A 24,746-nucleotide genomic window follows, 5' to 3' on the forward strand; every position below is an offset into this window, starting at 1 on the left:
GAGCGATGTCAGGCCATTTTCAACTTGACATCCTATCGTAATCCGACGCTAGGGCTGTCACGGTTATGACATTTCACGTGACGATTGATTGTCACTCAAATAATTGCCATTAACGATTTAATTGTGTTTTTGTCATTGAAAATTACATTTCTGTTTGGCTTTTAGGCTTTGAAGTTGCACATGGTAGATATGACACATAACCTAAATAGTCAAAGAAGTTATTGACATATTCGACAACTTTATACTTAAAAAAGAACATTGATAGTGGAAATAGCCGATCTACAAGCTCACAACGCGTCGCGATGCGACGCGTTGTGAGCTTGTGTATAGCTTCGATGCAAAAATGATTGAAGTTCTGATTTTATTGAATTTAACCCAACTTTTTCGTTTACTTATGCAGCTGATGTATTACCTTGTGCTGTCCTTGCTGATTGCGAGCCGCTCTTGATTAAAAGCGTCTGCTAAATGCCTAAATTGCAAATTGTAAGTGGTTAATCTAATAACCCTAAAAGGCTGATAATCAATAGCTGATTGGATTATGAGAATAATGGCAGGTTTCAAGGCCTGCTTATAGGCGTGAAGGAAGGTGGGGACATTAAGCATTCTCCCCGCTCACAGCTGACGGGGCCACGCATACCCGTTTTACCATTTCACCTTGTCCTCCTGTAATGCATGAGAAGATATATTACCGTGCTCACCAACCCCCTACTCACACTCTCTCTCTCTCTGCCTCTCTCTCTCTCTCTCTCTCTCTCTCTCTCTCTCTCTCTCTCTCTCTCTCTCTGCCTCTCTCTCTCTCTCTCTCTCTCTCTCTCTCTCTCTCTCTCTCTCTCTCTCTCTCTCTCTCTCTCTGTATCCCCCTCTCTCCCTCTGTCAATTCAAATTCAGTTCAATTTCAACAGGGCTTTAATGGCATGACAAAACATATAATTACATTGCCAAAGCAAACGTGGAACAAGACAATCAAAGCAAAACATTAAATGTCTGCATAATTTGATATCCAATATACATGTGAATAAACAAACATGTAAACAAAGCTGTGTCACAAGGCAACTTAGAAGGAAGACTATGGTAAGAAAACTATAAAAAGAAAATTGTATTTTCCGTCAGAAATATATTATACATCGTTAACCCATTCAGGCCGGGAACACATTTTAGTGTATGGGAGGGGCTTACAGTACATGTACAGTATGTAGCAACATATTTGTTTTTGTAGGCTAATTTCTGATTTAGGCCTAACTATAGGTTAGGCCTAAATGTGAAAGATTAGATTGTTATAAACCTTTGAAACGGTTGACAGCAGTATTTCAATGTTTTGCACTCACTTGCAGGGGTCGTCGCCACCGGCTTGTGGTGGACATTTTTGTCAAAATTCAATTTTTGCCACGGAAATACGAAAATGAGTAGATAAACATATTACCAGAAACACAAAGAGCTAGCCCTGAATGACCCTAACAGGTCTGTAGCACTGAGAATGTTCGAATGAAATCAAATGGACCTATAACCTCTCAGAGATATGGGGGTCCTTGGAAATTAAACATTTGAGAACCAGGCCTACTCGTTGGACTTCTAATGCAGTGGTTCTCAACCTGTGGGTGGGAACCACCCAGGGGGGTCCCCAAGTTATTTTGGGGGGTCCCCAGATGATTAACTTAACGTGCAATGCTGTTTTCTCACTCAACAGTGAACAAACCAACATAAAGTTTAAGTGTATAGAGGGAATATGCACATTTCTATACTGACAATTTAAGGACTTTTTAATACCTCTAAAATGACAAATTAAACATTGGCCAATTTGTCAAATATTAGAGGCAGAAATTGTGAAAATAGCAGATCTACTTGCTCACAACGCGAGGCGTTGTGAGCAAGTAGATTGGCTATTCACAATAGAACCGTGTTATACAAAATGTAATGCTTCAACTCTTAGTGCTCATCAGGGTGGGAGGTCCCCAGTTCAATTTATTGACCCCAGTTATGATTATTTTGGGGGTCGCAGCCTGAAAAGGTCGAGAACCACTGTTCTAATGTGCCATAGTGTCATAGTAAATCAGTGTCACATACATTCTGAAGAAAACCTGGAGACTGACATTCAGTAACTGGGCCTTATGATCAAAATAAGAACATTATAATAAATAAATAATGCCACAGACGTATGTGGCCAAACTGTCTCAAATTTGTCCGCATACGGACATATCAATGAGGTAACCGAGTCACCGGAAAGAAACTCGCATTCTTGGATTTGTTTTACTGAGAATAAGGTTAAAAATAACTTTAGCATTGCGCATATCTTTCTGAGGTTAAGATTAGGAATAGGGTTGGGTTTTGCGAACGGCCGGTTCATTCCCGGCCGGTCCAGGCCGGCCATTAGGAAAAAATCAAAAATAAAATGTCGGCCTTCGTTCCATTTTGGGGGCTGGGCAGCGAACAAGGTAAATCGGAACTGTCGGGTAGAAACTTCATTTCTCCAAGTTTCAAATGTATCCACGAGTTTCCAACGCCCCATAGTGCATTGCGCAGACGTCTGTACCGAGCTTCCGGCGCCGATTTACAAGCTCACAATGGGTTGCATCTGCGACGCGACGTGAGCTTGTATGTCTGCTGTTAAACCCGGAAGTTTGGTCCCGATGGTCTCCAGTAAACTCCCGCGGAAACTTGTGGATACATGTTTTCGCAAAGCAAAGCCCTGCTTCATCATACAGGGCCATTGCACAAAAGTAGGGAAAACAGCAGATCTACAAGCACACAACGCCTCGCGGTACGAGGCGTTGTGTGCTTGTAGATCGGCTGTTTTCACTAGTTTAAATCATTTTTTGGAGCGGTGAAAGCGCTCCCAATAGACAGGTATGTACGTGGGTATGTCCCTGGGTGGGTGGGTGGCTGGGTGGCTGGCTGGCTGGCCGTGTCCGTAGCCTGGCAATACCTTGAGTGGCCACACACAACACACTAGTTAAAGGAGGGGCGCTGTTTTGTGCAGGCCAGGCACACTCACCACTCACTCACAGGCACAGTTTACAGTTTACAGTTTAGGCATTTAGCAACACACACAGGGTATAGCTGCTCAGATTCACCGCTCCACTTCGAACCAAGGTTCGATTTTTAAATGATAAATACAAAACAAACGGTTTTGGACATACAAGGTCTCCAACCGACAACGACGAAATATAACTCATGTAATTGGCCCACTGGCTTGTCACTTGTCATGACCTGAAATGGCAAATTCTTTTGAGTAGCAGCAGCGCTAGATAGATCTCTCTCTCTCTCTATAGCGCGCAATGAGGGCCTCTACAACTCTTTTTCCCGGGCTGAATCAGGGGCCCAGCATGTCCCTGCAAATAGCAGCAATTTATTCAAACGTCTCTGTCTCTCAACTCAATTCAATTAAATTCAAAGGGCTTTATTGGCATGAGAAAACATACGTTTACATTGCCAAAGCAGAAGTTTACACAATACAATACAATCAGAACAACATATGTACAGGTGAAAAGAGTGTAACAGTTTTCATGCATCAAGGTTACATGCAGGCAGAGCAGGGGATACAATGGTCTTTAAGGTGGTTGGGTTTCATTTGATAAATTCTCCTTTCACAGCAGCTCACGAATCTTGCTGCTGTGTTTGCACATTATTTTCTTCACCCAGCAGGTATGGGAGTTTTTCAAACTCTCCTTGGGTGGTTATGATCTGTGGTTAGTGATTGGTCATGTTTTCAAACTCTCAGTGGGTGGTTATGATCTGTAGTTAATAGGGCATTCACGAATAGTGATTTTTAGTATTCAAATTATTCTACCTCAAAGTATTCGAATAGTCGAATATTCGACAGGACTGGCCAAACTGTCAAATATTAAGTAAGCAAGAGGCGAACATTGTGAGAATAGACGATCTACATGCTCCGTTGTGAGCATGTAGATCTGCTATTTTCACAATATTTATCTGTGGAACCGAGTCACATTAAATGTATAATACCTACAATTCCAAGTTGTCAGGGTGGGGGTCCCCAGTTCAAATATGTTTATTTTGGGGGTCACAGCTACCGTCTGGCCCCCACCAACCCCAGTAATAATGGTGGTATAAGAGCAGCAACAACACTAGTATATCGTCGTTGTCGGGTGGAAACCTTGTATCTCCAAATTTGTATGTTTTTTCGCAAAGTAAAGCCCTGCTTCATCATTCAAGGCTGTTTCACAAAAGTAGTGAAAACAGCAGATCTACAAGCACAAGCACACAACGCCTCGCACCGCGAGGCGTTGTGTGCTTGTAGATCATCTGTTTTCACTACTTTAGATCATTTTCAAAATGATAAATGCAAAACGAACGGTTTTGGACAAACAAGATTTTCACCCGATAACGACGATATCTGAACTGTCGCTGGAGTAGCGGGAACGCCACAGTCGCCCCCTGCAATGCTGTGGCCCTCGGCTTGGTACCCTAGACATTATTCGGCCCTTGGGGAAAACTAATTGGGGAACCCTATCCTAGTGGTATGTGTCTCTGATGTCTCGGTACAGTGTCTGATGTCTCTCCCCCCTCCCCCCTCCCCCCTCTCTTCCCCCCCCTCCCTCCCTCTCTCTCCAGGTGGTCTCTCTGTCTCTGTCACCGTGACGTCAAAAACACACAAGGTGGAGGCCAAGGAGAACCAAGGTACACAAAGAAACACTCCAGTTTCCTCCACAGCTACAACTCCTGCTATTCTAAATCCCACTAAACCCATTTCAGACCTGGAAAGCATCCGTGTCACTTTAGATTTTAAAAGTGTTAACGATCATTATCTCATACTTTGGGCTATTCAAAAATAGCAGATATACCGTACAAGGTCATAGTGAGTGCAGCACTATGATCTACATCCTCTACAATGATGTCCATCTGCAAATACATATCCTTTTGGGAGTCTTTGGCATGAAAATGTTTTAGAACCACTGATTTAGAAGGTATTTTCATTGTATTAATGTACAACATTTGCCTCCACAATGTAGCGGAGACGAAATAAAAACGGAACTACGCAAGAGCCATTACATTAATTAACGGTACACTGATGATTTTTGCTCTGTACCTTGATTCTTTGTGACTTTAACTTTGTGAACCTGTGGGTCGGGACCCCCAGATGGTGTATACGAGGGTATCTCCACATTTCTAAAGTGACAATTTAAAGCTATACTGTGTAAGTTGCTCACCTAGTGGTCAGTAGCCTCCGCGTCTTTCGGCCGTTTTTCGCCGCGGACCGGGCCTCACACCCCCGCGTCACCCCCGCGTCTGCCTCCACCTCGCCGAGATCTATCTTTGGAGGGGTCCCTGGTTCCTGTGCATTCAGGCATTCCGGAGAAACGGAGTGTTTCACCTGAGTATAGATAGAGACACACGGGCGCCTACAAATATGGCCGCCCTATTGTGATAGCTAGTGACCCCACTTCAAGATGCGCTGTGATTGGCCGGCAGTGTATAACCCTCGCTGTGATTGGCCGGTAATGTATGATGACGTTATTTTGCCGGGAAATCCCGCCCCTGTCACTGCTAGAAGAAAATATATAAAGAGAAGGCTTCAGAAGCTGAAAATAACGGAGTGGGTGTTCTAAAACTTTAGCGATTTAAGAGTTAGGACAATTTTAAGATTTGTTTTATAAAAAAAGTTACATGGTACAACTTTAACTCTCCCCACGCTTTGAACGTTAACGTTCGCCCCATTTTTTGCAGAACCTCGATGCCAATACGGCGCTCGTTCGGTTCGTTCGTCTGATGACTGTAAGCCGATGAGGGGTCGCGCGGCCGTCTACTGTAAACACATTTTCCGCGGTGATGGTGTAAAAAATCCATTATGCGTTAGATCAACGGAGAACAATTCACTTCCTTGTTGATTTCCTCTGGCTGTAAGGCTCTGTGGCCAGTGACTGGTCTTCTTCTTCTTCAACACATAACAGGCAAATTCACATTCATTCTCGCATGACGCCGCCCTCTGCTGCCTGGCAGACCAAAGTGCACTATTGCACAACCAAAAAAAATAAAAAATAAATAAATAAATGTCTGTCTGTCTATCTACTATAACGTCGCAAAGGTAAGCCGCTTTTTGATGGCGCCAGACCCAATAAATAAATAAATAATCTGGCAGTAGGAGAGTTAAGGACTTTTTAACTCATTTGTAGCCAATCCCGAGAATACTCGTGAAAAGTACTCTATTACTGTAACGGCGGTTCTCCTACCCTGTAGCTGCGCGGAAGGTCCTGGCACAATCGCCCTCGCCGATTCATCATCATCACGGATCCACGTGCACAAAATAGTAATCCCATAACATTGAGGCAGACGGGGAATCTCATCTTTAATGTCCATTATCTCCAAACAACACTTTCAAAGGGGAGGATGGCAGTAGATTCTCGCTAATAAAACACATGTCGAAAAGCAACGATCCGCCATTACACAACGGCATGTTGACGACGAGCGATTCCGGTGAATGACGTGATGACGTCAAACCGGAAGTGTTTACGCAAATGACTTCTGGCCTTCAAAATAAGAGACTGGCAGCTTATGGAGAAAGCGAGAGGCACGCTGGACATTTTAATCCGTTAATTTCAGGAGCACAAAATGAGTTAACACCTCTAAAATGACAAATGAATCATTGGCCAAATTGTCAAATATTAGAGACAGAAATTTTGAAAATAGCCAATGCCTCAACGTCAGGGTGTGGGGGTCCCCAGTTAAATTACGATTTAGGAATAAAGATCAATCAAATGTGTGAGATGTCTTTTTATGTTCCATCATAATAAAATGGAATAAAAAAATCCTGTAATCTTTTCTCTCTGTGGCTTCCAGATGCGGTGCTGTCGTGTGTCTTCCACACAGAGAGGGATCAGAACCCTCGCATCGAGTGGAAGAAGAAGGGGAAAGACGTGTCCTTTGTCTACTTTGATGGACAGTTCAGAGGTGAGGCACACTCTCCTTCTCGCTGTGTAGCTCTTACTGTCCATGGCAAAATGGAGGGCAAAATCTTGTTAAAATGTGCTTATTCGAAATGAGGAAGCGAATTATCAGAAATTCGAAAAAAGAAAAAGGTAAAAAAAAGCAGGCCAATTACAGAGTGAAAGGTCAAGTGAACTAAAAACACGAATCGATGACAGTGCTAAAGTCTATGAATCCATCATCGATGAAAATTTGCATCACACATTTAAACAATATGTAGAGGGGGTCCCTGCTTCATCTCTCTCTCGGCTAAGGGGTCCTTGGCCTGAAAACGTTGAAGACCCCTGACTTGGAGTGTTTGTTCGGTAACAGGGGTCTTACTGTCTCTTCAGCTCTTATAGACAAAATTACATTAGTGATGAAACAGAGAAATGGGGAGACCCAATTGCAACTGGATCACTATCAAATTAAAGCTGACGCACGCACACACGCACGCACACACGCACGCACACACACACACACACACACACACACACACACACACACACACACACACACAGTGAAGTGAAAGTGTTCTCGTGTTGTCCAATGTCACACGATACACCCCCCTTTAATTGGTCAATGCGCCGCTTGGCCTTTCACCTTTGACCCTTGACCCTTCATAAAGCCACTTTGTAACAGAAGTAGCGTTGACATCATAGGAACAGCAGGTTCTGTCACACATGAATGATTGGCGGTTTAGAATGACAACTCTACAAAACACACACCTTCTGCTTCCTCTATGACAGTGGTTCTCAACCTTGTGGGTCGAGACCCCCAGGGGGGTCCCCACATTATTTTTGGGGGGGGGGTCCCCAGAAGATTAACTTAATGTGCAACGTTGTTTTTTCACTCAACAGTAAACAAGCCAACATAAAATGTAAGTGTATAGAGGGTCTACACATATCTAAATTGTCAATTTAAGGACTTTTTAATACCTCTAAAATGTCAAATTAAACATTGGCCAATTTGTCAAATATGTAGAGGCAGAAATTGTGAAAATAGCAGATCGACATGCTCACAACTCCTCGCGCCACGAGGCGTTGTGAGCATGAAGATCTGCTATTTTCACAATTTACCATGTTACACAAAATGCAATCTGGCTAGCCATATTCTGTTCTTGAGAGACTATACAAAATGTAATGCCTCAAATCTTAGTTCTCGTCAGGATTTGCCTGGCTCCAGCCCATAGACCCGCCCACTCTCTGAGCGGACTGAAATCATGCTACGTCAGGGTGTTAAAATATGATTATTTTGGGGGTCACAGCCTGAAAAGGTTGAAAACCACTGCTTTATGACAAGTGGTTTAGAATGACAACTCTACAAAACGCACACCTTCTGGTTTCTTTATGACAGTGGTTTCCAACCATTTTCTTATCAAGGTCCATTATTTATGCTGCTTTTGAGCCACGGACCATCATTTGGCATTTGACATTTAGCCTCTCAGACCCAAAAACTAGAATTTTTGTTAGCGTTGGATACGATTTTGAATTCCATGCTGTATTGATGTGGTACCATAAAAGAGATTAACAGGCAAACGATGATCAAAATAACAATTCTTCTACAGAATGTTTTGTGTAGACTTAAATTAAGCAATGCCGATATTTAGCAATACTTTAACTCTCGAGAGTGTGTTCCATTTTACACTCTAAAGATCCATAAGGGTCTATTTGGTTGTCACCAATCTAAATAATAACTACATTGGATTCACAGGAACAGCTTCTTTGCCCCGCATTTCCTGAAAAGTAACAGTTTTACCCCACACACACAGTATTAATAATAACTATGTCTCTTCTCAGGCTCCTTTGAAGACCGGGCGTCCATCCAGGGGGCCACGGTGACGCTGCGCAAGGTGACCCAGAAGGACGCCGGGGAGTACCGCTGTGAGATCAGTGCCCCGCTGGACTCCGTCAGCCTGGGGGAGACCAACGTCACGCTCAGAGTCCTGGGTAGGTTATGTAGGGAGACCAACGTCACGCTCAGAGTCCTGGGTAGGTTATGTAGGGAGACCAACGTCACGCTCAGAGTCCTGGGTAGGTTATGTAGGGAGACCAACGTCACGCTCAGAGTCCTGGGTAGGTTATGTAGGGTGACCAACGTCACGCTCAGAGTCCTGGGTAGGTTATGTAGGGAGACCAACGTCACGCTCAGAGTCCTGGGTAGGTTATGTAGGGTGACCAACGTCACGCTCAGAGTCCTGGGTAGGTTATGTAGGGAGACCAACGTCACGCTCAGAGTCCTGGGTAGGTTATGTAGGGTGACCACACTCCTCTTTTCCCCCGGACACGTCCTCTTTTTGGGGGCTGTCCGACCTGTCCGGGGGGAGTTTATAAAAACCTTCAAATGTCCGGGGTTTTGAGTTTGTGTAGCGTGAGCGAAGCCTGGGTGCCAGCCTGTTCGCTCCGTTCCGCAATTTCTTTTGTCTCTCCGCATCACAGACTGGAAAGCCTCCTATCTCCAAGGGGAGGTGGGACATAGAAGTGGGATTCACACATCTGTGGCTACCGATTGGTCTTTGGTGATGTCTGTCAAACGCACCAGCGTGCTGAGTGTGTTTGTGATGACGTTGCTACGATAACCCTACTCTGATTCGTTGGAACACCATCCGATCAGCAATGACGACGCCTGCGTCACAACTTGCTTCCTGAAATACGAGTCAACTGAATCATTTCCAGACTGTGATGCGGAGAGACGGAAGAAAATCGTGGAATGTAGCGAAAAGGCTAGCGTGAGCGTCTACTTTATCAGCACATCACAGACCATTGTATTTACCATACACGTTCAGTGGTTCATTTCGAAACACACTCTGAGAGGCGGAGTTCCACCCCAAACCCCGGAATGTGTATTAATTCGTTATAAAACAGTGCAGCGCTGCGCTCTGCTCCTACGCTCAGTTCAAAGCAAAGCCACTGCATGCACTGTCTGCTGCTGGTGAGTGAATGAAAAGAAGATCTGCCGATTTGCCGAAACGCAAATGCAATTTCACTGATGAAATGTGGACGTGTTTTCATCTGGGTCATGACAAATGGGAAGCAGAGAGTGTAAGTGCACTAAAGTGGTTCCTGTTTAAATAAGCCATAAAGCTTACTACGATCTCCTTTTAGTTGACCGTGTACCAGTGATTTGTGCTGTCATGAAACTGTAGTTTTTCCAATTGTAAACTTATAATAATTTCTTTAATCAATCAATACTGTCTGCAAAGCAGGAACTTATGTCTCCGTGGCAAATAAATTATGATAGTATGATACAGTAGGTCACATGGTCTCTCTGAAAACGGTCTGAAATAGTCTGAAACTCATGTCACCTCGCCCCTCAACAACAGCTGACCAGCACAGTAAGTAGTCGAAGTACAGTCAATTGATTTGATTGTACATATAAAGGTAGATGCCTCCTCCGGTGTGGGGTGTTGGTAAAAGAGGACTGGCAAGCCTCCCTATAACTCTATCCAAGCCTCCGGAATTCTGAGGCGGGGCTCTTGGGAATTCTGAAGCACGCTTCCTTGTGCGTCACAGAATGGGAAGCTCGCTAGGCCAATCAGATGCAGGACTGGCGGGACTCCCTCTTTCCCGATGGAGGGGGCAGAGTGCCTTCCGCAGTTACACAGTTACACACTTCCGCCAGTCCTACTTGACCAGTCGTGCCAATGAACTGCAGTGGCGGAGGAGGTATCTAGCTTTTTATATCTGTGGTTTTGGCTGGCTGATGACGTAGCTATCCTAACCCTAAACTGATTGGTTGGAACAACATCCCATTCAGCAAAGACGACGCCTACATAATAGGTGACGTCCGTAAATACCTTCTCTTCTAAATTTTTATCTCACAATTTTGTAACCCATTTTTTTCACCCAGTACCAATTGCCTAAGCTGTAGTCCTGGGCTCTGCTCTCCCTCTGCCGTGCCTGGGGAGACAACGGACTGACCTCATGCTTCCTTCTATGCATGAGTAGTCCAAGTTGCTTCTTTTCACCTGACGGGGGATTTCCCCGTTTTGGACGTAGCGCGTGGAAGGAACACATTATTCCAACCAGTTCCTTTCCCCTCCATCAGGCGCCCTGGGCTGTCCGTTCGGAAATACGAGTCAAATGGAGGCTAGTCAGACTGAGAAGCCACAAAACCAATCCACTGAAGGTTGCGTAGCAGGCTGGTACCCAGGCAACAGCACTGTGGCAATGCTCAAAAACCTTCATATTGTCACTGTCGGGTGGAAACCTTGTATCTCCAAGCTTCACATTTTTTACGTTTTTTCGCAAATTAAAGCCCTGCTTCATCATACAAGGCCGTCGCAGAAAAGTAGTGAAAACAGCAGATCTACAAGCACACAACGCCTCGCACCGTGAGGCGTTGTGTAAATGCAAAACGAACGGTTGTTGGACATACAATGTTTTCACCCGACAACGACGATATGTTTTTGTTTCACATTGCACAGCACTCTGGCCAATTATAAATACAGTTTGAATTAATATTATTGAATTTGATCCTGGTTTTGCAGTGCCCCCTCACACGCCGCAGTGCGAGATCCCCACCACGGCGATGACGGGCTCCGTGGTGCAGCTGCGCTGCAGGGACCACCAGAGCGTGCCCCCGGCCACCTACGTATGGTTCAAGGACAACAAGGAGCTGAAGCCGCCGCGGCCCGGCCAGCCCAACATCACCTACGTCATCAACGCACAAACAGGAGTGCTGGTGAGTCAGTGTCACTGTCACTGCCATCCATGCACTGTTTGGCACTGTTTGGCAACAGGGGGTCGGGACCCATTTATGGGTCACGGGTAAATATCCTTTAACGTGTTTATAATTATTATTTTTTTTTTTATCAAGAATTAAAATGATATATATATTTTTCATATAAATTGGAAAACCATGTTTAAGAAGTAGTGAAAATAGCCGAACTACAAGCTAACAACGTGTTGCATTGCGACGCGTTGTAAGCTTGTAGTTCAGCTAGCTTGGGTCCTGGCGAGACAACACATTCATATTCACCATACTCCGAAAACGAAATTTTGATCAGAGAGTTTCCGACTTTCCGACGTGCAGCTTTCCGAACTCTAATTAGGGGTAATGCTTTTCAGAAGTTGCGAGTGTCGTCACTTTGTAGTCGAACCGGACCTTTCTGACAAAAAGTTTGGTTTCACAGAGAGGCCTTAAAGCAAGTAAATCATCTCCGATTAGTAAGAATGCATTTAGATTGTTTTGTTCTCTCTCTCTCTCTCTCTCTCTCTCTCTCTCTCTCTCTCTCTCTCTCTCTCTCTCTCTCTCTCTCTCTCTCTCTCTCTCTCTCTCTCTCTCTCTCTCTCAGGAGTTCAAGGCGGTGTCAAAGGAGGACAGCGGTCAGTATCGATGTCAGTCTTCCAACGCCGTGGGTCCCGCCAAGTCGTGTGAGGGAAACCACATGACCATAGGTGTGTGGGTGTGTGTGTGTGTGCGCGCGCGCGCGCGCGCGTGCGTGCGTGTCAGAGGTCATCAATATGTCCATACACAGACACTTTTTCATTTTTCATTTTCCCTCTTAAATTTTCCCTCTTAAAATTGCCAAATACTTAGTTTCCATACAATCAATTATTTGCATTGCAATTCGATACTGATTACCGCATTTTAAAACGATACGATACAAAGCCAAAACGGTACGATATTTTGCTTTTGCAAATAATATAGTAGTTCATTGCAAAATACATTTTCAATACTATTATCGTTACACCCCTAAACATTAGTAGTCCACTAGTGCAGTGGTTCTCGGATGTTTTATTTTTATTTAAGGACCCCCTTAACTCTGAGAGTGTACAAATGGACCATTTGGTTTCATTTGAACATGCTCAGAGTTATAGACCTGTTCTGGTCATTCAGGGCTAGCTCTTTATGTCTCTGGTAATATTATTGTCCACTCATTTTGACAAATATGTCCAGCATGGCAATGACCCCATGTGTGCGTGCTCACACGCGCCCGTGCTTCAGTTTGATTTGATTCAGTTCAGGTTGGTTCAATTCAATTATCGCGTAGCGCCAAATCACAACGGGACGTTGTGACGCTTGGCGACAGTGGCGAGGGAAAACTCCCCTTTAACAGGAAGAGACCTCGAGCAGAACCAGACTCTGGGTGGGCCGCCATCTGTGAGAGAGAGAGAGAGAGAGAGAGAGAGAGAGAGAGAGAGAGAGAGAGAGAGAGAGAGAGAGAGAGAGAGAGAGAGAGAGAGAGAGAGAGAGACACAGAGAGACACAGAGAGACAGAGAGAGACAGAGAGCGCAGGTATGTTTTCTAAAAGGGCCTTTTGGTGAAAATATAGAAAATAGCAGACTTGGAGGTCGGCTATTTTCAGTGCTTGATACCACACTGAACTAAGCATAATCAAGTCAATTCTGGATTTCTTTTCAGGAGAGTTTGGAAAAGGCAAATCTCTTGAACGCTTCCTTCAGATATGCCATGGAAAGAGGGCATTTTCATTTCTTTAACCATAGTTAAAAACTGCAATCATGGTCTGGAGAGGGCACTTTTTACTGACCGATAAAAGGGCAGGGGCTCAAGCCCCCTTTGATGTCTATGTGTGCACATGCCTGGGAGAGACTGAGACTTAATATTTGTGACGTGAATTCCTAGCCATAAATAATAACGCTCGTAAGAAGACTTATGTTTAGAAGACGTTTTCACTCTTACAAGGTTATAAAGAACAGTGGCAATGGACTGTCGGTGAGCCTGTTTGACACCTTACTGCTCCAAACATGCACAAATGCAAAGTATAAGGTGCTTGCCTTCTTGCTCCAAGTGTTCTCTATATCCATCAGGAAGCTCTCCGGAATGTGTCAGTCCATATTTTTCAATAAACAAGTGTTTTACTCCAGCTTGTCTCGGAATCTCATAGCTTTTCATTGTTTCCCCAAATGAGCGCAACCGTGCAACAGCGTTATTATTCATGGCTAGTGAATTCCCAGTGTTCATCATGAGAACGCACACCAGTTAGAGCCAGGGGCGTCACAAGGGGGGGGAAAGTGGGACTGAGTTACTAGGGCCCAAGGTGGAGGGGCCTTAATTATTTTATACTTTAGCTATTGAAAATAGCAGATATACAAGCTCACAGCACGGCACCGAGTGCCGCGCTGCGAGCTTATAGATCTGCTATTTTTGAAAAGTTGTGAAAATGCTAATCTTTGAATATATGTATTTTTTAGGCGAACATTTGTTACTCAAATTTAGCTTTCTGCGGGTTCCCTGGAACTAAATATTTTGAGATGGGGGTTCCCTAGCCAAATACATATAATTTTAGGGGTCCTTCAAATGAAAAAGTGAGTGCACCACTGACATAGAATCATAGGTTTTTCAAAACACCTTAAGGATTTGAAATATTCAAAGACTCGCACAAATGTTCACAAAAAATAGCAGATCTACAAGCTTGCACTGTGAGCTTGTATATCTGCTTTTTTTCAATAGTTGAAGCAACCAGGGCCCAGAATTTGGTGCGACACCCCTGGTTAGAGCCCTTCATCGTCACGTGACCCGGCATTATAATGCGTGCCCTGGCCCCCTGGGTGATAACTGGTACCAGCCCTAGGGCTGGTAAGGCGGTGATAAATGCCACAGCGTGCCGAGCTGTCATTTGCGAGTGACCTCACTGCGTGGAAGGATGTCAGCGCGTCAAACATGGCCGCAACGCCGTTCGCTCGCGTGACTAAACATTGTTATTGGCAGGGGTGGAAATTAACATTAAGTACAGCATATAAGTACATTTAAGCCCTTTGCACACAGGCGCGTTTATCTGCACGGATAAAACGGACAATTTCATTTTTTTTAAAGAAAACAATGATTCTCTACGACCTTATGCACACCAGATCCGAATTAGTCGTGCGACGAGTGGCTGCGGCCGTAGGTTTTTTTTTTCTCGATCGAACCCAGTTCGATATGTGCTTCTTGTCGCATGCGGTAAAAAACTCATCACTCCTGTTATGACTCCTTTTTGGATCCGCAGCACCGATTCCGCACAGCATTGCACACCAAATCCAATGCGTTTTATTCATGCAGCAAAAAAGAAAAAAAAAACACAACTTTCCTGTGTGCAAAGGGCTTTACTCAAGTACTGTACTTAATTGTGAGGTATTTGTGCTTTTAGTAAATGTTTCTGTACTTTTACTTCTACTCCACTACATATCAAATGTTGTACTTTTTTACTCCACTACAATAATATGAATATTTAGTTTCTAGTTACTTTGTACATTTAGATTATGAAAACCTACAGAAGCTGGGAGAACGAACCAGGAACCTTCCATTTCCTGAGTCACTTGCTGATTGATTGATTGATTGATTGATTGATTGATTGATTGATTGATTGATTGATTGAATACTTTATTAACAGTTTGCAAACACAAGGTCTGCTAAGAGGATTTTAAACCCAAGAAAGCCTATGGCTTGTTTCCATCGGGGTCCTTTGTACTCAATTCATCTTATGCTGCCGCTGTTATGTTAATTATGTACGTTATGCTAATGTCCCAATACAGAGGCAAATTCTATACCCCCAAAAATGTGTTAGACGCTATTTTGCTGATCCTACAGAAATTAATTCAGGTGATTTTCACTTGTCCTTTTTCCTGTGCCTTGGACACACACAATTCTTTTTTTGGAAAACCACACAAAATCCATCGTCGGCCTCTGCAACCAACTTCAAACGACGGTCAGACGCCTTGCGTGACAATCAATATGTTTTGAGTCTCTTCCTGAAACCATTATTTCTTTTTTTTCCCTCCTAAGACGCACTGGAATGTATTTTCCTCTTGTTTCTCGCTGTGCCCCGCGAGCTGGGTTGGTGTACTCCGTCATATTTACCCATGAAAACCATGCACAAATGCAGCCTAATGAGGCGTGGAGAAGGCTCACTCCTTCCCCATTTGTCTCGCTGCCTGCTCGGTGGCACGGATGATACGTCAAAGCGTCGGTTCTCTCAAAGTGGAGGCTGGGGTCCTGGAGAGGCTTCCGAAGGGGTCACCCGCTAAATAATGATGATGGATTAGTTAGTAACCAAGTGGACCCTTACAGTACTGTAACTATGAGAGTGTACAAATGGAACCAAATGGACCCTTGCTTAGGGCTGTCACGATTATGACATTTTACATGACGATTAATTGTCACCAAATAATTGCGATTTAATTGTGTTTTTGTCGTTGACAATTACATTTCTTTTTGGCTTTTAGGCTTTGAAGTTGCACATGGCAGATATGACACATAACCTAAATATACATAGAAATTACTGACATATTTGACAACTTTATACTTATAAAATAACTTTGATAGTGGAAATAGCTGATCTGCAAGCTCACAACGCGTCGCATCGCGACGCGTTGTGAGCGTGTATATCTGCTATTTCCACAATTTTTTACTTAAAATATCTAAACATTTTTCAACTTGGAAACGATTATGACGATAATTGCGATTAGACGATTATGTAATAATTGTGACTGCCCTACCCTTGCAGGTATGTAACTCTGAGAGTGTTCAAATGGAACCTTATGGGTATGTAACTCTGTAATATATAAATATTACAGAGTGCGTGCGGGTTGTCCTCTGACAAGTTTGATATAAAAAAACGGTTCTGGAAACGGTTCCAAATGTGATGGATTACTTACTTACTTAAAGCTATACTGTGTAAGTTGCTCAACTGGTGGTCTGTAGCAGTATAGCAAACCGCGGTCGCGTTTGCTTTTTTCGTCCGTTTTTCGCTCGCGGACCGGGCCGTCAGACCACTGCGTCCGCCTCGCCTCGCCGAGACGCTTTCAATGAGGTCTCCCGTGTCCTTCTACGAGCAGCGGTTTGGGAGTTACATGCTAGACTCCTCCAGTGTAAACACTGCAGTGTACTTCCTGAAGGCGTGTTTCCTAAACCCACCAGAGAGCCCGGCAGTGTATGTTCTGCGCTGTGATTGGCCGGCAGTGTATAACTCTCGCTGTGATTGGCCGGTAGTGTGATGACGCAATTTTTCCGCGAAAACCGGTCCCGGGCAGGGATCATAGAAAACATATAAAGAGAAGGCTTTAGAAGCTGAAAATAACGGAGTGGGGGTTCTAAAACTTTAGTGATTTAACAGCTAGGACCATTTTAAGATTTCTCACATGGCCCTCTTCTAGCACCACCATGAGGCAGATTCTTGCAAAACACATTTATGGACACTGCTCCTACAGATGTTGACCTAAAATGACCCAACTTGGATGGCAAATCACAACCTCCGCCCCTGATTTCTCACATGGCCCTCTTTTAGCGCCACCATCAGGCCGATTTTTTTTCAGCAATACATTTGCCACGCACATCCCCCTACACCCAGCAACCAATGCCACTTACAGGCCAATTCGTGTATACATGTGACCTGGCGGTCACTTATCTCCCGATTAGGGAGTCTTACTGGTGGTTGTAAGTCACTCTTGATAAGAGCGTCTGCCTATACATGTTGTAATTGTCTCCTCTTCTTCTTTGTCTTCCCGCACCGATGTCCCCGTTTCTCCGTCCCCTCGTCCTCATCCCCCTCCCCTCTCCAGAGGACGTCAACGTGGCGGCGGTGGTGGCCGTGGTCGTGGTCATCTGTCTGGTGGTGGTCATCTGCGGCTGTGGGGGTTACGTCCTGCACCGAAATGGCTTCTTCAGCCGTGAGTGTCTGCTCTATACGATACGAGCCTTGTCTGCATAGCTGTTTGAGCTGTCTGTAACACTTCCTGTGAAGCATTACCTTGTATAATTAGACTTTAATTATAGGCATTATAATGGAATTTTGTGGTACCGAACATTTTTTTCCCCATAGAGATTTCTGAACATATTTATATTAATTATTTTAAGCCTGGAACCAAGCCATCCAGGATCCTGGTTAATCATGACTATAAAACCTTTTATTCTTTGTAAAAAGGAATCCAAAAGCCACTAAAAAGGGCATTTATTAAATATTGTTAATTATTTAAAAAAAAAATACACAGAATTATGTGTAATTCTGCAAGCCTGGATGGTTTCGTTCCAGGCTTAAAATAATTCATATCAATATTTTCTGGGAAAATGAATGAATCCTTGGCACCCCAAAATGCCCTATAGACCTACAGTACTTAAACCTACGTTATAATCTGCATATAATACAGTATTATTATGGCTTTAAGCTCTCATAAACAGTCACAATGATTCACTCATCGAGTGACCCAGCACTGTGCCATGTCTAATTAATTAGTCGATTCAGGTGCGTTGCCTGCGGCGGTCTGTTATTGATAGCAGCAGTCGTTATTGAAAAATAACAGAGCGATCACAATCAATCATTCAACCGAGCCATTTGATGTGAGTGTGATTACAGGTCCCTGTACTGGGCAGACACTGTTTGTGTTGTTCTTTCATAGAATACTTTTTTCACTTTACTTAAAGTAATTGTTAACTATAATTATACAGTGTTATAAGCAGAATATAATGCATATAAGTATGTTTATAATGCATTATAGACACTAGAAGCTGGGCCGCCCGTCTAGTCGGCGACCTGGCCAACTCGGAACAATGTAAATAGGGAATGAATGCCCCGCCCTTTAATGCAAACCCCATTATACCTGTTGTCATAGGACCCGTTTTGACCATCTGTTTGCCTGTGTCCATTTATGCCCATATATGGAGATATCTGTTATCTGTCTGTCTGTCAGCGTCCATTTTATGTCCATATATGGAGATCACTGCAGATATAGTTCTGGGTCCATTTTATGCCCATATATGCCCATATATGGAGATATCTGTCTATTTGCGTCCATTTCACGCCCATATATGGAGATCTCTGAATCTGTCTGTCTGTGTCCCTTTATGCCCGTATATGGAGATCTTTGTGATTCTGCGTAAATTTTATGCCCACATATGCCATTTGCGTCCATTTTATGCCCATTTATGGAGATCTCTGTATCCGTCTGTCTGTGTGTCTGTCTGTGTCCCTTTATGCCCGTATATGGAGATCTTTGTGATTCTGCGTAAATTTTATGCCCATATATGCCATTTGCGTCCATATAGTTCTGGGTCCATTTTATGCCCATATATGCCCATATATGGAGATATCTGTCTATTTGCGTCCATTTCACGCCCATATATGGAGATCTCTGAATCTGTCTGTCTGTGTCCCTTTATCCATTTTATGCCCATATATGGGGGCATTCATTTTATGCCCATATATGGAGAACGCGCGTGCCCGTGGGACGAACGGTTCTCATATGGGGGCATTCATTTTATGCCCATATATGGAGAACGCGCGTGCCCGTGGGACGAACGGTTCTCGAGATACGCGGATTACCTACATACATACACACTCACAGAGATTTTTTGTTGACTCATGTGGCGTACGTGATGTCAGAGCCTTTTATGAAGTGATGTCACAATGAGTCGGAGCTTTCGCCGATTTCCTCAGAAACAGCCTGATGTCAACAATCAACCCCGCATAAGGAGATTCCGAACGTTTCGCGCCGGTTAGGGAAAACCGCGCGCCGGGTCGGGTCGAGGCGCGGCACTGCACTCCGTGCCGTGGTGGGGAACGCGCGTGCCGAATCTGAAGCCGGTGGGACGAACGGTTCTTGAGATACGCGGATTACAGACAGACACACACGCAGACAGACAGAGACTTCTCGCATTTATAGATAGATGGGCTTCATAGAAAGTCCCAGCAAGCATGTCAGGAGCTGGACCAATCAGTGACGTCTCGATTGGGGCCAGATCACAGCCCATATGGGGATGATCTTGACGTCATTACCAGGACGTCATTTGGACTTTTTTGTTTGACAGGATTATTGTTTGTAATGTTAGTTGAAATATGAGCATATAAGGTTGTTATCGAACTAGTTATGATATTTATCTGGCCTAGAATATCACCTGATTTCAATAAATACATAAATCCTGTCAAACAAATAAGTCCATATGACATCCTGGTAATAATGTCAAGATCATCCCCATATGGGCTGTGATCTGGCCCCAATCGAGATGTCACTGATTGGTCCAGGTCCTGACCGTGCTTGCTGGGGTGTGTCTGTCTGTGTGTCACTCTCAATTCAATTCAAAGTTATTGGCGTGAGAAAACATTACCAAAGCAAAAGTGGTACAAAACAAGCAAAACAAAACATGTACAAATAAAAATGTAATATAAATAGGAATAAAATACAAGTGTAAACAGAGCATTGTTACATTGCAAGACCTACATTGTTACACCTCCAAGCTCACAACTGTGACGCGTTGTGAGCTTGGAGGTTCTGCTATTTTCAATATTTTCACCAAAAGGCTCTTTTAGAAATGTCAGCCCCTGACTCTCTAACATGCTCTGCACGTCACTGGTAATATTGCAGTTGCAATTTACAAATTGCAACTCTCTCTCTCTCTCTCTCTCACTGTGTGGTACAGTCAGTAGTTTTAGTTTTCATGGTTTGGTACCATCATGTGTGCTCATTCATCAGGCTGGAGGCTCACGTTCACAGACGACCTCTGTGGATTGATCCTGTTGGATCGGATGTCTTTGTCCCGCTGAACAATAACTGACTTTTCTTTCTGTCTTCTGTTCTCCCTTCCCCTCCGTTCTCCCCTGCATCCATCCATCTCTCCATCCCTCCATCCATCCATCCATCCATCCAGGACATAGAGGAAGGTAAGAACATTGTTTTTTTTTTATATATCTAAATTAATTGGTGTGAAAACTGACGTTTTTACTGTCTATTGCAGTGGTTCTCAACCTGTGTGTGCGTGCGTGTGTGTGTGTGTGTGTGTGAGCTGAGCGCTCATGCGTGCATAGTGAGTCAAGATTGTGCCCAGTGACAGCTGTGAGTGTGCGCATGCACAGGCCTGTGTGTGTGTGTGTGTGTGTGTGTGTGTGTGTGTGTGTGTGTGTGTGTGTGTGTGTGTGTGTGTGTGTGTGTGTGTGTGTGTGTGTGTGTGTGTGTGTGTGTGTGTGTGTGTGTGTGTGTGTGTGTGTGTGTGTGTGTGTGTGTGTGTGTGTGTGTGCGTGCGCGTGTACGTGCCCGCCCCCAAAATAGCAGATCAACAAGCTCACCACATGTCTCAGTGCGACGTGTCGTGGGCTTGCAGATCTGCTATTTTGCATGACACCGGCAAACAATTGGGCTCAGGCTTGAGGCTTATGGTAATACAAACGTGTGTGTGCTTGTGTGCATGCGCGCTTGCGTACGTGTGTGTGTGTGTGTGTGTGTGTGTGTGTGTGTGTGTACGTGTGTGTGTGTGTGTGTGTGTGTGTGTGTGTGTGTGTGTGTGTGTGTGTGTGTGTGTGTGTGTGTGTGTGTGTGTGTGTGTGTGTGTGTGTGTGTGTGTGTGTGTGTGTGTGTGTGTGTGTGTGTGTGTGTGTGCATGTGCGGGTTTCCTACCTACTCATCCACCATGACAGACAACAGCATGTGCACAAAGTGTGGGCATAGTTTTTTGACGTGCTGCTAAACCCACATCACTGCAGTCACACTCACACAAACGCTACCAAGACAGAAATCGTTCGCTTTTATTATATCGTCACTGTCTGGCTAAAACCTCTTAACTCCATTTTTTAGGTTTTAGATTTTTTTGGCATAAATCAGGGCTATTGAACATCTTATTGTTGGTTAAAATAATATTGAACCAATGGAAAGTAGTACAAAGTAGTAAAAAGTGCTTGGAACAAAACCTCCTAACTCCACCCGAGTGGCCCTCTCTTTTTTTTCTCATAAATAAGTGCTATTGAACACCCTTTACGTCTGTGTGTTGGTTAAACTCACAGACTCTTAACTCCACTTGAGCTCATTTTCCAGAAAATGTACATTTTGGATTTTAGGAGGTTTCGGCCCGACAACAGAGATATTAAAGCTCTTGTGTAGATTGGAAAAAGGACGCATCCAAGTACAGTGCAACTCAGGTCGGATGTACTTATCTAGTATAGAGGGTGTAAGAGTGAGGATGGAATGCTTTGTTATTGCCAGTGGTTGTTGATAAGGCATGAGGGGACACAGTGTCATTGTAAAGAGGGTCAGTATGACTTTAGGAGTTGTAAACCGCATGGCTGAAGTAGACTAAGGTGAACTACAACAGTCATGCTCCAGCACTTTCATGTCAGGGACCCCCAAGTTTTATTTTATAAGGCCACGGACCCAATCTGAAAATATTGTGTAGTTATTTTATGCTTTAACTATTAATACAAGCTCACTGCGAGCTTGTAGATCTGCTATTTTTGATTTTTGATCTGCTAGTCTTTGAATATCTTGACCCGATTCTAAAAATGTCTTCTAATTCCTCCTTGTAAATCAGTGTCTCTCAAACGTTTTCATGTCAAGGACCCCCAAAATTACATGTATTTGGCAGCGGCCCCCCATGTCAAAATATGTTCTTCCAAGGACCCCCCAGAAGCAGAGATTTGAGTTACAAAATCTTGCTTTGAAAAATATATATTGTATTCAAAGATTTGCACACATTTTCAGAATTTTCCAAAAATTGCAGATCGACTAGCTCGCAGCGCGACGCTCGGTGCCGCCCTGTGAGCTTGTATATCCGCTATTTTGTCTGGGGACGCCCTGCAACTTCCTCAAGGACCTCTAGGGGGTCCCCAGACCGCACCGTGAGAACCAGTTGAGTTACAGAACGGAGACAGTGGGTGAATTGAAACAATGATGATGTCAGGTGTTGGTGGTAAACTGTAGGCGTGTCCAGACAGCTGCTAGTGTACAGCTGTTGTCTCAGGGTTGTGTCAGACCGCTCTATATACAAGACACTAACAGTACTTACAACAGTACAGTAGACATTAGCTCGCTAAGGCTTATTACACTTTGTTTTCCATTGAACTTTGTTGAGTTTCACCACCAATTATTAATGTTTTGTCCCAATGTTGTTGTCTTCAGAAAAAGCCAAATAATTACCCATATATCGGCCAAGACAGATACATCTGAATCGGGGCTGTAATTCCTGGCTGGCTGTCTTCGGTTCACTGGTTCCCAGACTTTTTAGCTTGTGACCCAAAAGACAGATGTGCACGGGACCCAAACTAGTGAAAATAGCAGATCTACAATCTTGCGCCACGTTGTTCACTACTTATTATTTCTTATTTGTTTTCTAATTTATGGAATTTCTTAGATTTTATTTTATCATGACAAAGGTTCCTTTCTTGGGAACGTTTTGAGATAATAATCTATCTATAAATGCGAGAAGTCTCTGCGTGTCTGTCTGTCTGTAATCCGCGTATCTCGAGAACCGTTCGTCCCACCGGCTTCAGATTCGGCACACGTGTTCCCCGCCGCGGCACGGAGTGCAGTGCCGGGTCTCGACCCGACCCGACGCGCGGTTTTCCCTAACCGGCGCGAAACGTTCGGAATCTCCTTATGCGGGGTTGATTGTTGACATCAGGCTGTTCCGGAGGAAATCGGCGCAAGCGCTGACTCATTGTGACATCACTTCATAAAAGGCTCTGACATCACGTACGCCACATGAGTCAACAAAAAATCTCTGTGAGTGTGTATGTATGTATGTAATCCGCGTATCTCGAGAACCGTTCGTCCCACGGGCACGCGCGGGCATTCATAAAATGAATGCCCCCATATATGGGCATAAAATGGATTGCAGACAGACAGATACAGATATCTCCATATATGGACATAAATGGACAGAGGCAAACAGATGGTCAAAGATCTCCATATATGGGCATAAAATGGACGCAGACAGACAGATACAGATATCTCCATATATGGGCATAAATGGACACAGGCAAACAGATGTTCAAAACGGGTCCTATGACAACAGGTATAATGAGGTTTGCATTAAAGGGGGAACCGGCACTGTGTCTGCAACACAGTTGGAGGCACAGACAGATACTCCATATATGGGCATAAAATGGACGCAGATAGACAGATATCTCCATATATGGGCATAAAATGGACCCAGAACTATAACTGCAGTGATCTCCATATATGGACATAAAATGGACACAGGCAGACAGATGGTCAAAACGGGTCCTATGAAAACAGGTATAATGGGGTTTGCATTAAAGGGCGGGGCATTCATTCCCTATTTAAATTGTTCCGAGTTGGCCAGGTCGCCGACTAGATGCTGGGCTTCTAGTAATAATAATAATAATAACCAGTAAGACTCCTAAGGGCGAGGTCGCGCCATGTCTTGACCATCTGGCCAAAGGGATTTGGTTCCCCTTGCAACACAGGGATCTCCATATATGGCAATAAAAGGGATTTGGTTCCCCTGGCATCACAGGGATCTCCATATATGGCAATAAAAGGGATTTGGTTATCCTGACATCACAGTGATGTAAGAGCTTGAGAGTAAATTACAAAAAAGACAAGCGTTACCCATACAGGCACGGACAAGATGTGACAGTTCTGATAGTAAACAAAAAACAAAATGTAGGAAACAAAAAATGTAAGGGACCTGTCAAAAATGTGTCCGCAATCCACAGAAATGGTTCCCGCCGGCCCTGTGTTCGGGAACCAGTGCCTTCAGATGAGGCGCGCGCTGCGCGCGGCCGCTCCGTTCTGATGCGACTCTCACCGTTGTCTGTTGTAAAGATATGATGCTCATCCCCCCTGAGCTAACCGGACCTGTCAGCGTAGACGCTCCTATTTATAGACACGGAGTGTGAGGAGATGTGACATGAATTCTGATGCTGCTGCTCACCGTAAAGACACGCAGGCAGGCAGGAGAGCCCCCACAGCCAGCGGTGTAAATTAACTAAGTGCACTTACTGAAGTACTGTACTTAAAGAGGTGGAGCCATAGTTTTGTACGTTTTTCTGTTTTGTACGTGTCTATGGAGTTAACATTACTCTAATAGACCCCCAGGTGTGGTTATAATATGCAAATATGGCTTCCCTGTGTATTTTTGGTTACTATTACAAAACATGCAT

General features: G+C 44.1%; 1 protein-coding gene across 1 annotated transcript in view; it reads left to right on the plus strand.

Annotated features, from left to right (window-relative positions):
• LOC308280246 (junctional adhesion molecule 2A-like) overlaps positions 1 to 24,379 on the plus strand; it is a gene marked incomplete at its 3' end in the record, with an annotated part of 48,508 nt that extends 24,129 nt beyond the window's left edge. Inside the window, exons 2-8 of the mRNA XM_080720507.1 lie at positions 4,570 to 4,635; positions 6,793 to 6,903; positions 8,718 to 8,867; positions 11,408 to 11,601; positions 12,215 to 12,317; positions 17,422 to 17,529; positions 24,300 to 24,379. Coding sequence (XP_080576633.1) covers positions 4,570 to 4,635; positions 6,793 to 6,903; positions 8,718 to 8,867; positions 11,408 to 11,601; positions 12,215 to 12,317; positions 17,422 to 17,529; positions 24,300 to 24,379 — 812 coding nt within the window. The remainder of the gene's footprint in view (positions 1 to 4,569; positions 4,636 to 6,792; positions 6,904 to 8,717; positions 8,868 to 11,407; positions 11,602 to 12,214; positions 12,318 to 17,421; positions 17,530 to 24,299) is intronic.
• Between the last annotated feature and the right edge of the window lie 367 nt (positions 24,380 to 24,746).

This window comes from Nannobrachium achirus, assembly GCF_963921795.1.
Source record: "Nannobrachium achirus genome assembly, chromosome: 24".
Taxonomy (NCBI): Eukaryota; Metazoa; Chordata; class Actinopteri; order Myctophiformes; family Myctophidae; genus Nannobrachium; species Nannobrachium achirus.